The 12,796-nt window shown below is 45.9% G+C and overlaps 2 protein-coding genes across 2 annotated transcripts; one reads left to right on the top strand and one right to left on the bottom strand.

Moving 5' to 3' along the window:
• The first annotated feature begins 524 nt into the window (after nucleotides 1-524).
• On the top strand, nucleotides 525-2,596 carry LOC127312386 (serpin-Z1). The gene is made up of 2 exons (XM_051342916.2): nucleotides 525-742; nucleotides 1,299-2,596. Exons 1-2 carry the CDS (start codon nucleotides 525-527, stop codon nucleotides 2,254-2,256), a joined length of 1,176 nt encoding a protein of 391 aa, XP_051198876.1. The 3' UTR covers nucleotides 2,257-2,596.
• Nucleotides 2,597-6,097: 3,501 nt separating this feature from the next.
• Nucleotides 6,098-8,183, bottom strand: LOC127315638 (uncharacterized). Its single transcript, XM_051346108.2, has 2 exons — nucleotides 6,768-8,183; nucleotides 6,098-6,288 (listed from the first exon to the last, which is right to left on the bottom strand). The coding sequence occupies exons 1-2, from the start codon at nucleotides 8,155-8,157 to the stop codon at nucleotides 6,098-6,100; spliced, it is 1,581 nt and encodes a 526-aa protein (XP_051202068.2). The 5' UTR covers nucleotides 8,158-8,183.
• Between the last annotated feature and the right edge of the window lie 4,613 nt (nucleotides 8,184-12,796).

Genomic DNA, 12,796 nt, shown 5'->3' with positions numbered 1-12,796 from the left:
ATACCCTAGTACAAGTCCTAATTGTTGTATTTGTGCCATTATTGTCATGAAGTTATATTAGACCCAGATCTCCAAGGTAAATTGCACGATCAAGATGTCGGGCTACCTGTAGCCCGTCCTACATATCACTGCTCTCATGGGCAAATTATTTATCAAGATGAACAATTTTTAATGGGTATGACCAAAGAAATAGAATTTAACCAAAAATATAACACCAAGAGAGACGGGCGTTCTACGCTGAATAATCTGACGAAGAATCAAATGTGCCATTCTGGCTTAGAGAAACTTTTTTCACAGATCATCGACTTGTACATCGCCGGTTTTTTTTTTCCTATTACGACCCAAAGTAATTTGATATTTTTGAAAGTGAATTTCCAGAGAAATCGTTTGCTATTATGATGGCGAGTCGTCCGCGGTTTACTTTGCTTAGCGCGTAAGAGACTAAATCATACTATGCCCTATTTAAACCCGCGCCTGGTACAATTACATTCCATTCATCTGGGATCTTAACCACACCACCGTCAATGGCGAATGCCACGAATCACGTCGACGCCGTGAGCGACCAGGCTGCACTCTCCGTGCGCCTCCTCGCCAGGCTCCGCAAAAACAAGAACTTGGCCTTCTCGCCGCTCTCATTCCACGCCATGCTCTCCCTTCTCGCCGCCGGTGCCTCAGCCGCCGCGCGCGACCAAATCGTTTCCTTCCTGGGCCCGGCGGGCGCCGAGGCACACGCTGCGCTCGCCTCGGAAGAAAATCTTATACGACCTGGGTCGTATGGTGCTAAGGCTGGACCAACTCCTTCAACTGCCACGTAGCAAAACGAATCTCAAAGTAATTTCCCTCAATTAGCCATGAATGCTCAGATTGCTAGCCCGTTTCCTTCTCCATTCGCGCAGCCTCTCCTAGATGCCGCGAGTATGTCGCGCATCCACCGGCGGTCGCTAGCTCGCTGCTCTCCCTTGGTTCACGAAGGCGCTCGTCGGCGGATCCAAGAGCTCTCTCGCCGCAGCTCGTCCAGTGCCCATGGCCACGCTCGTCGCCGGCGTCCATGACCCTGCTTCTTGGCGTCCCGGCGGCACAACTCCCTCAGTCGCGTCGTGAACCACCGGAGCTCCGGCCAGGCCTCCACGGACATCCTCCTCGACGGGGCAATCAGAGTATTTGACTAACCTGGAACATGGGGTTAGGAATTTGGGAATTAAGAGCTAAGTATTCAGATTTGCTTTGCTACGTGGCAGCCAAAGGAGTTGGTCCAGCCGAAGGAGCGGTACGACCAGGTCGTATAAGATTTTCTTCCGCTCCAAGGTGGCCTCCAGCGTCCTTGCCGCGGCCGAGACCCGCTACGCCACGAGCGTCTGGGTGGAGGCATCACTCCACCTCAGTCCAGCCTTCGCCGCCGCGGCCGCCGCCACGTACAAGGCCGAGGTGAGGCCAGCTGCCTTCAAGGACAGGCCCAAGAAAGCGACCGCCGAGATCAACCAGTGGGTCGCACGCAACACCGGCGGCCTCGTCAAGGACATCCTGTCCAGGGCCAAGCCGCTGGATTCCTCCACGCGGCTCGTCCTCGCCAACACGGTACGCTTCCGCGGCAACTGGCAGGACGCCTTCTCCCCGGACCTCACCGCCGAGGGCACGTTCTACATCGACGCCGATCCAGGCCACGCCGTCCGCGTGCCCTTCATGACGGGCAGCTCCGACCACGAGCTGTTGCGGATCGGCGTCCACCCAGGCTTCAAGGTCCTGTGCATGCCCTACCGCCCACGCTCGTCCTCCTCGTTCGCCATGTACATCTACCTCCCGGACGCCCGCGACGGCCTGCGGGGCCTCGTGCGCGCGCTCGGCGCCAACCCGGCCAAGCTCCTGCACCATTCGGTGGTGCCGGTGGAGGGTTTCACCGTGGGCAAGCTCAAGATTCCAAAGTTCGAGGTCTCCGTTAGGATGGAGGCCAGGCCGATCCTTGAGGGCCTCGGGCTGGACCTGCCGTTCCTAAGCTCCGCCGAGCCCTTCTCCGAGATGCTGGGTCCGCCGGCGCCACCTGTCGCCCTAGCGTCCATGGTCCACCAGTGCTTCCTCAGCGTCGACGAGAAAGGGACGGTGGCGGCTGCAGCCACCGTGGCAGATGATGAGGGGTGTGACTGGTCTGATGATCCTCGTGTCAACTTCGTCGCCGACCATCCCTTCCTCTTCTTTCTCATGGAGGAGTTCACTGGCGTGGTGCTCTTCGCAGGCCAAGTCGTCAACCCTTTGCTCCATTGATCACTCCATTTATCCTCCTTCAAAGCCTACTATATCTTACCAGGCATCATGTGGAAATTAATCAATATCACCATGTTCTCGTCGTCGGCAAAAACTGTGCAAGTGAAACAGTAATCCATATTAGAAACCGAAAAATACGAGTCTGCTGTCCTGAGGTGCCTCCTCTGGCAGGGTTCTTTTATTATCGGATTTGCTGGAAATCAGGCTCCTTATACTTATTAATTTTAAGTCGAGTGGTTGAAGATTCGTATTTTGTGCTTGTAGATTCGTGCTCTGACTTTTTGGGCTGTTTTGTGTGTGTTTGTGTTGTTGTTGGCCCGACGCGTAAGCTGGCTGACTTGTTTTTTGCGGGCCTCGCGGAATGGGCTCGTGGTGACAGTTCCTATCTACAAGGTTGTCTTTTTCTCTTCCATGAAACCGCTTACGTCACGCATTCCAGTTACGCGTGTGTTGCAAACGATATATTTCCAGTTGCATGTGGGTCGTAACTGAGATTTTTTTCGGTTACACGTGGTTTGCAACTGATTTTGTTTTCCAATTGCATGAGCGTTGAGATTTTTCCAGTTACGCATAAGTTGCAACTAATAATTTCCACATACATATGGGTTGCAACTGAGATTTTCTAGTTACACCTTCGTCGCAACTAAGAATTTTCACTTACATGTTTTTTAGCAATGGTGCTTAACCAATTACCAACAAGATTAGTGATATTCTCTCATGGGGTAAACTGAAAAGTCATATCTACATATATATATAAAAGCTGAACAGGTTTTCTGCTCCCATAATGATTTGGGCATTGTTCAAGCGCAATATCTATACAATAAATATCTGCATATATAAAAGTTGAACGTGTTTACTGCTCCCATAATGATTTGGGCATTGTTCACGCGCAATATCTATTTCATAGATGTCTCTCACTACATATGTTCTACATTGGTGTCACCACATCAATCCATTCATCTAAACCTTCGTGCTATTGTGCACACTTCTAAAATTTTCCATTCCATTTACTTGGTGCAAACATCTCATATGATAAATATGTCTGTACCCTATAAAGTTAGATCAACTGACAAATGGTGGTTTTGGTTTCACAAGGTATACAAATGGTGCCTTTGGTGGGTTTTGTATGCATCATTATCACTACCATTCCTACCATCGACTTCATAGATATCTCTTTACTCACCTCCTTGCCATGTTTTTGTGCCACCAATTTGCTTTGTCGATGTCCAAAGCTGAACGTGTTTGTTGCTCCCATAATGATTTGGTCATTGTTCACGTGCAATATCTATTTCATCGATGTCTCTCACTACACATATTCTATATTGTCGTCACCACACCAATCCATTCATCTAAACCTTCCAGAACTGTAAATCTTTCCATTCCCTTTGGTTGGTGCAAACATCTCATATTATAAATATGTCTTTGTACCCTATAAAGTTAGATCGACTGACAAATGGTAGTTTGATTTCACAAGGTATACAAATAGAGGTTTTGGTGGGTTTTGTACTGATCACAATCACTACCATTCCTACCATCGACTTCATATATATCTCTTTACTCACCTCCTTGCCATGTTTTTCTGCCACCAATTTGCTTTGTCGATGGCTCCGGATCACCCGGCCTATCCTATACCCCATCAACGTTTCATGTCATCGGTGGATACTCCTTGTTGTTCATGGGCTCAAAGATTCACCAAGCTCGTCGTCATTACCAAACATGTTAAGATTAGAACAAAATGGCAAGCAATGTAAAATTTTACATATATGCAAAACAAATAACATTTAGGCGTAGTTTGACAAAATAGTTTTTCTAAAACAAAAGTATTTCAATGCATTTGGAAGGAATACTTCGTTTTCTTAAACTACAGTATTTCTTAGTTTTGTCCAAAAATGCAAAGCGTTTGGGAAGAGCTGCTTTCCATACTTAGTTACTTACAGTTGTTTTGTTGGATCAAGACTGCTTTTTGACTAACAGTTGGATCAAGATCACTCTTGACTGACAGGTGGGTGCATGGTTGTTGCATGTGGTTCACCTCCAACTAATTGAGACAGCTATAAATCAAAATCATCTTTGTAATGTTGTGCTTCCACTATCAAGGTGATAAGGTTTTAGCCAGGGTAGCAGTAGCAACGCTTGGATTGCTAACCAAAGCTTGATGCATTCTCCCTGAACTGGCTGTCCTGCCACTACCTCTGAAGCCCATTGACTACTTTCCTACCTATGTCCGATAGTCCAGCTGTTCCTGGTTCCGGTAGCTGTGTGGTGCTATAGCCTGCAACGTCCACCAGATCAAGCGCACCGGAGAGCTGAACAAGGGCAAAAATCAAACGCATCTACCCGACATTGGATAGCTTGGCTATGGCCGTAGGCGCTGTAGGCGATGAAGACAAAGTAGATGCGTTTTCGTGTTTCTCAGTTTAGGAAAAAAATCCACAAAGGGAGCATCTGGCAAAATCTAAATAGAAAAGATATCAATTAAACCATAGATGTCCACTTCATACTTATATTATTGTATTTCGGTTTGTTTAGTACTTCAAAAAACTGAAGTTTTGGAGATACTTCGGGTTCTAACACCACCATATTTGTTGGACCCAAACGCTTTGAAACATTCAATACTTTGTTATTTTTGAAAATTAAAGTATTCCTGAAATACTTCAAATATACTCCCAAATAGAGCCTTATACTTAACTTATATACCTAGATATACCAATTTTATTACCAAATTATACTACTTGACTCCATAATTATGATGTTTGATTTTACTTATAGTGTTCTTCTTACATTGTTCTAACATATACACTAAAAAAGAATTGGGCCATGCTAAGTCCAAACAGTAGTTGACAAAAAAGTTATTTTCCCTTTTCACATATTTACTTTAACAAGACCACTAAACAAATCTTCCTTTAATGTGAGAAAAAAAATACTTCCTCCGTTCAGAAATAGTATACATTTGAATGTATCAACACATGAAAACACGTCTAGATACATATGAATCTAGACAAACTTGCGGCACTTATTTCTGAATGGAGGGAGTACATCATCCTATTCCTCCATGGATTAATTTTGTTGCTTGCATAATCTATAGTTTGTAGATAGATGTGTGTGTTTTTGTATCACACACATAATATATTGTTCTAGATCTCCAAAACGCACTTCTAACAAATATCCTCACAGAGTGTTCTAGTGTATGATTAGGTATAAATATACATAAGCCAATATAATTTTTGATAAACACGAAATACAACATAGACTCACACTAGAACACTCCTTTTCTGTCTTTTCTTTCCTTCTTTCCTTTTTTTCCATATTTTCTATTTATTTTTTCTTTATTTGTTTTTCTAGTATATATTATGCGCCACACAATTTTAGCTAAAGTGCATTCAATAAACAAATATTGAATAGATTCATCTTTATCACAGAATATATATTTCCTGCATCCTTGTCAATTCCTTTTTGCAGGATTATTTTTTGTTAGAATAACTTTACAGTGAATGGACCACATAAAGATCTTGATCTCCAAGGATACTTTCATTTTCTAAATATATCTTCTAAAGTACTTTGTTTTATCATCTAGTAAGTCAAACTGCTGCAAGGGGATATTGTCAAGATTCTGAAGAATAAAGAGATTGATCGTTCTACCTACACCATGGAGATTGAAGAGATTAAAAACTTGCTAAAAGTCCGTCAAACTTGTATTACTCTTGTTAAGAGATGCTAAAATGATAGTAGTCATTTCTTGGCAAATTATGCTAGAACAAATTCTCAAACGGCAGTGTTGTTCGCCTCTGGTACACTACCGTTTGAGAATTTGTTCTACCATGACTTTTATCTGTCATTACAGTCATGACTTGTACCGTCGATCTTCCTGTACTTGCCCTCCTCTTCCCATGCCATTATGTGGCCTTGACCACCGCTTGCCACCTCGTCCACCCAAAGTGCTAGAGCCGCGTCCATTGTTTGTGCCCATCTGGTGTCCTCTCTGGCTCATGCCAATGTGCATCCCCTCTTGACTGGACAGCCCTTGCCGTGCACCTGCACAACGTGTTCCAGGTTTTTACCGTAACCACCTTGTGCAAAAACAATTTAACATAGACAGTATCAGAGGGTTCCTAGTCGTAAAAGTAGAACTATGTTCAAGGCTACATTATTGGTGACAAAGTACAAGTCCCACATGTAAAATTTGTAGTTACAGGATGCAGTTCCAACCATATCGAGCTAGCAAACAATGAAATTAAAAGTTATTAGTGCTCCCTTTGTCAGGATTCAAATTAAGTAGTTGCTCTTTTGATTTCACAAACCACTTTGTGACTTATTTTGGTTGATGAACTCTTCATGTACATCAAGTTCATGGTGCCCTCACCTAGCATTCTAGAAACAGTGACTAGAGGAATTTCAAGCAAGCCCACAAACTCACATCTAAGCAGCCCTTCACGTTTGCAACCATTCAAAGGGGTTTCTACAGCAGTCTACAGAAACAGACAAGTGGGCATGCACTGGTATAACATAGTTACCTGCTGGAGCACCATTCTTCTTCTTCTTCTTCCATGAAACATAGGTCCATGAGTCCTCTTCATTCTTATGGTTATCTTCTTCTACCTTGATAACCTTTGGCTTGAAGATAAGACTTTGAGTGCAGTTGAACATGAAACCAACAGTTCTTTCCGCACTGAACTCGGCAATCCCATGTATAGTCTTAGTGCTCATGTTGACAGCATGCACCCAAGCCATCTCATCGCTGTACATAGGTTTTGTGTGGATGTAAACCACATCAACATCATGCAGGCTGAGAACAGGACTACCTGCACGGAGCATCAAGGTTGGCTTCTCTCCACCGTCTGCTGGCATATCCTTCAGGCGCCGTTCAGAATGCTTCTGGTTGTCCATGATCTCAGAAGCTTTCAAGTGGCAGTCCTGCTGCCAATCCAGCTGCAAAGGATACTTCATCCTCCATGCATAAGCAACCCAATCTTCACTGACGTTGGTGGTATCGACGCCTGGGCTGTACATACAGAAGTACTTGATGAATCCATTGACCATGACCATGTCTCGAACAGTCTCACCCAAGCCTTTAAGTGTAGGGAGCACCCCCGAGGATGGCAATGCTTTGTAATCGACGGTGTTGCCACCCAGGATAACATCGTAGATGAAGATGCCGCGCCAGAGGTCGACCCAGCCCATCGCGCCGTATCTTCCTCCGATGGTGAACACCTTGTCTGTAATACGGTAGGAGTAGCTTTCTGGTGGACTGAGACTGACGGGCTTGGTGTCCCATTTCCAGGTCTCCGAGTCGAAGATGTGGATATAGTGCGTCACAGGGGTTGTCAAGGGATCCCAGTGGAGCACGACGAGGAAGAAGCTATCATCTGTGCGGCGGCAGTTGAGGATGCCAACTTCTATGTCGGAGTAGTAGCGGCGATCGGGGTTAGGGAGCCGACGGAGGGTTGGCTGCTTCAGCTGGTTGCCGGTGCCGGCACAGTAGATGAAAAATTCGTTAATGCGGTCTTCTTCAAGGTTGTGCTCCGGGGAGACTGGGACGCGGAGGAGGGCGAGGCTGTCCTCCGTGGCGACGACCCGTGGCAATTTACGGAACGCGTCGGGTTTGAGGCCAGGGCAGTGGATTGTGAAGTAGGAGACGCGCGGCGGATGAGCGATCCAAAAGGTCACCCGGATCTCGCTCTGCCCGTCGCTCCTGGCTGCGGAGGCGGTGGTGGCGTTTGCTTCGTCGTCGATGTAGGCCAGGGTGTCGAGGAGGACCGTCTCGGGATCGGGACGAGGTGGGGTGGAGTCGTCGGCGGTGGGGTGCTTGGCCGGACGCATCCAACGCGGCTTACGGGGGGCGGTGTCGTCGCCGCCCTCTCCGCCAGAGTAGATCGCGGCTCCTTCGAAGAACTGCGCCGCCATGGAAATTCCAACGTAACAGATCGACGGAAAGTATGTCAGTTAATTTTTATCGCGTGGTACACGTGATAACCTACTCCTACTTGGGCTAGCGACCGCAAGCTTCCCCTGTTTACCTTCTCAACTGCCACTCGGTCATCTCTTTCTTAGACCGTCTTGGAGGAAACTCGGCATCTCTCCTCTCTCGAAAACCGGCTGCGCACCTTAGTCGCAAAATTTCTGACCGGGCAACCTATTGGCGGCAACGGGCTAAGGTCAAAATTGCATTTTAGGGGATGACAACACTACGTACTTTAACTTGTGTGCCTCCCGGCGTCTCAGAAAAATCAGATAAAAAACCTTGATGATTCTGAGGGTAACCTAGTTTTCTCTCATCAGGCCAAGGCGGCAATTCTTCATGAATTCTTCAAAAACCTTCTTGATACCCCTCTCCATGCCGAGGACCGTCTTGACTGGGAATCGTTGGTCGAATCAACCTCTCTCACCCCCTCTCAAACAGACTCTCTCATTCGACCTTTCTCCCTAGCCTAGATTAAAGCAGCCTTTTTTCAATGAACGACAACTCCATCCCGGGGCCCGACGGTTTCGGCCAACTTTTTTCAAACGACACTGGGACCTGATCAAAGACTCCCTCTTCGCTTCGCTATCTAGCTTTCACAGCCTTCTGATCTCTATCCCATCAACAAGTCGCACATTGTCCTTCTGCCCAAAAAAGCTAGGGCCAATAAGCCGGATAACTTCAGACATATGTCGCTCCAAAACTGCCGCCTTAAAGTTCACAAAAAATGTCTGACTCTCCAACTTAAAGACCTTACCCCCTACCTCGTTCACCCTGACCAAACGGGCTTTATCTCGGAGCGCAGCATTGCTGAAAACTTTGTCTATAGGGCTGACATTGTGCAAGCTTGCCGCAAGTGGGCAGCGCCGGCCGCTGTCTTCAAATTGGACTTCAGCAAAGCTTTTGATTCCGTCAGCTAGGACGCTCTCGACCGTATCCTAGCCGCTAAAGGCTTTCCCGAGCTTTGGCGCTCCTGGATCCGTTTTCTCAACCAAACAAGCCAAACTGATGTCCTTCTAAATGGGGTTCCCGGCTGCTGGATCCAATGCCGGAGTGGCCTGCGTCAAGGTGACCCCCTCTCCCCCTTCCTCTTTAACATCGCCGCTGATGTCCTTCAACATATGCTTCTCCGGGCCTCCAGGGGAGGGCTGCTCCTCCACCCCCTTGTTGATGACCTTGCCCCACCCTTTAATACGTGGACGATACCCTCATTATCATCAGTGCTATTCCCCGACCTATACTCCCATCACCCACATTCATATCAACGTCCGCTCTGCCTTCACCTCTAGCTTCCGCGACACTCTTCGACCGCGCCTTTCGCAGGCCGCTGAAGCCGACCTCCGTGATCTTACAAATGAGCTTAGATTGGTTGTGTTGAGTCACGATACCCCGGATCTCCGCGTATCTCGCCTCACTAACAAAAAGCCTTCAAACAAAAGTTTCTATTCCAACTCTTTCAGGCAGCTGCAAAACGATGAAGTTGTGTGCAAGGTATGGAGGAGCGCTGCCCCCCTAAAGTGCAAGATCGTCTCTGCCCCCTCGACGAGGATACCAACCACCTCCTCCTTCTGTGCCCGAAGGCTCAGGAGGTTTGGAGGTTTTTTCATCATGACTTCGATGGTTTGAGACTCTCCAACCTAACGGACCTCTGGATTTCGAGGTGCCGAAGCTATGAAGAAACAACAATCAACACCACCATAGCTTGTAACATCTGGAAGAGAAGAAACACAAGGACGTTTAATGGAGTGGAAGAAAGCATTTCTTTAATTGTTAATCGGTGCATTGCTGATGTTAGACTCTAGGCTCATAGATATACTAACCCATCCCCCTCCTCTGCTCTAAATTACTGGTGTAATGGCTATGACCCTCCGTGAGGTCTATCTCCCCGCCCCCTCTCTGTTCTCTAAAAACTAGCTATGCTCCCTTGTACTCTTTGTGAGGTTTGTTTATAATATGTTCGGGCTGGCGTAAGCCCGCCGTAGCCCGGGTAAAAAAAAGATAAGCTACTTCCAAACAAACAAACAAAAAATCTAGTCGTTTTCAGTGTCAATAAGCTTCAGATAGTTAGTCTGTCAGTTAGTCAAAGTTTGTTAGCTATTTGGTAGGGCTGTAGCAATCAGGTCCTGGACCCGATCTTAGCGCCGATCTGGTAGATGCCTGGATGTGGGATGGCACGTTGCTATACACGATCGGTCTCTGTAATAATAAAAGGCAATGAGAAATCTGAAAATCTGCAAGTTGTACGCAGGCAAAAACAGAGTTTTTCTGAAGTCGAGAGAGAGAGGCAACAAAGGAGGTGTGGATGTCCGTCGACCGAAGGTGGATCAGATCCAGTGAATGATGAACCCGGTCCTTTTTTTAGCATAATCAACACATTTTGTTTTACTTTACTGTCACTATTATTTCCTTCGACTGAAGCTTTGCAGGTTCTGAAACCTCACTGTCGGCGTGTTCAATAACCACTGCATCCACCTCCTGATGACATGATCTCCTCTTCTGCGGCACCGACGCCGGCATTGGCCACAAAAGTATCTGTGCAGACTCACAGCAAAGACTGCTATTCCACCAAACACAGATAATACTCGCAATATCCATGTTGAAAACACGCATGGCCTATCAAACAGATAGTACTCGCACTTCTTTCCCAATTCACTAGCATATCCAAACCTTAAAGAAATCGACTGTAACAAGGTATGTGCATGAGCAACTGGAAAACTAAACGGAGGCCGAGTTACATGTAGCCTTTTATTTTTAAACACTTAGAATACGTATCTCAATATTTTGAAAAATTAAAATCAACTAGAGATAGTCAATGATGTATACTACAATGATGTAAAATCTCAATACAAACTACTTTATATTCTAGGCCGCATAAAAATGACAAATTTTATAGTGAACAGTACGTATTTCAAGACTACTAACTTTGTCAGATTTTGTCAATTTCGTGTAGCCTATAACACAAATCAGTTTGCATTGAGATTTTGCACCATTTGTAGCATACATTACTGGCTATCTCTAGAATTTTGTTTCAATTTTTTTTTTGAAACTTTAAAATACGAATTTTAAGTCTTTAAGAATAAAGAGCTGCGTGTAGCTCGGTCTCCAAAACACCACACCAACTGGAATTCCCATATTTCCCTATAACAGCTTCCCCTGCATCGACTGAACTATCGCAGTGAGACGGCATGAATTCAGAAAAAAAAACGTTGGCTGAGAAACAACATGCTACACTTAAGAGATTAAGATAAATCTTATCAAAGCTCATAAATACCGCTTCCATCTGTAACAGCCTAAGTCAGATAGAGACTGTAGCACTTCATGTAGCTACCATGTCTTATCCTTGCCACATTCCTTCAAGATGGCAACACAAGCACTTTCCATGTATCGCTAAGATTTCACGAGAGTTCAGAACTTCTGTCGATTCAGATGTAATTCTCCTCTTTTTTTTAAACTTGGAACGCTGACATTTCATTAAACTTGAACGGCAAGATCGCCGTAGAGGCCCTGCTTACAACATCAGGGACGTGCTCATACAACACTTGGTGGTCGTGTCGCACTCCAGTCAAACCTAAAGTAGCAAACAGTGAGCTGGTTTGTTTATAGTGCGAGGCACATAGTTTACAACATAGTCAATGAAGAAATTATCCAGGGTAAACTTGATTTCAGAGATAAGGGCACCCAATCTTGAAAGATCATATGAGGAAGAGGAGAGGGCCTGTTTGAGGATCAGGCAATCAGTGGCGAACTTTGCCCTCCCGATGCCCAGGTTGCTCGCCATTTTTGCACGCTGGAGAAGGCCGAAAGCTTTAGCGTGGAGAGGATTGATCGCATGAGGGACAGCTCCAGCCGCGGAAAAAACCATGTCACCATTTCTGTCCCTACCCACAGCTCCCCAGCCTCCCTTGCTCGACGCTGCGTGGAACGCCCCGTCAGAGTTGATTTGGACCCAGTCGGCAGAGGGCGCTGACAAGGTATTAACTTGTCAATGCCTACGGATTGTAGACTAGGGTTTAGTTGGAAGTAGAGTGCAAGTAGATCTCGAAGGTTTCAGCCGAAAAGTACTCGACGATTATGAAAACTAGGGTTTGTAAACAATGATTCGATGATTTCTGCGTCCCTCGACTCCCCCTTATATAGGAGGCGGAGCCGAGGGATTCGTGCTGTACAAGTTACAAAGTCCGGGAAGGTTTCTAACTCATCCCGCAAGATTACAAATAAGACTTTCTATTACAACTCTAACTTTTCTTAATAATATCTTGGGCTTCCGAATCTTCTTATTCTTCGGGTAGTGGGCCTTCAGTAAACCCCGGGTACTATCTTCGGCAGGCCCATTTGGGATGCCTATGTCAGTAGCCCCCGAGATTTTGCTTGAATCGTAGGGTCAAGGAAAATCTTCACTGTTTATTTTTATTTGACAACTTCAACTTTTCTATATTTCTTCTCATAAACTTCTATTTTGTACAGGGATAATGGTAGTTGGGGCTAGTTCATCTGACGGATCAGGTACTAGTTAACTGCTCTAGTGGCAATCCGCAAAAACCTACTTCAAGATCACGTCCCTGGACATGATCTCGGGATACTGGT

Source organism: Lolium perenne, chromosome 7, assembly GCF_019359855.2.
Source record: "Lolium perenne isolate Kyuss_39 chromosome 7, Kyuss_2.0, whole genome shotgun sequence".
Classification (NCBI taxonomy): domain Eukaryota; kingdom Viridiplantae; phylum Streptophyta; class Magnoliopsida; order Poales; family Poaceae; genus Lolium; species Lolium perenne.
Note: the sequence above shows the minus strand (reverse complement) of the source record. Positions and strands in the feature narration are given on the sequence as shown.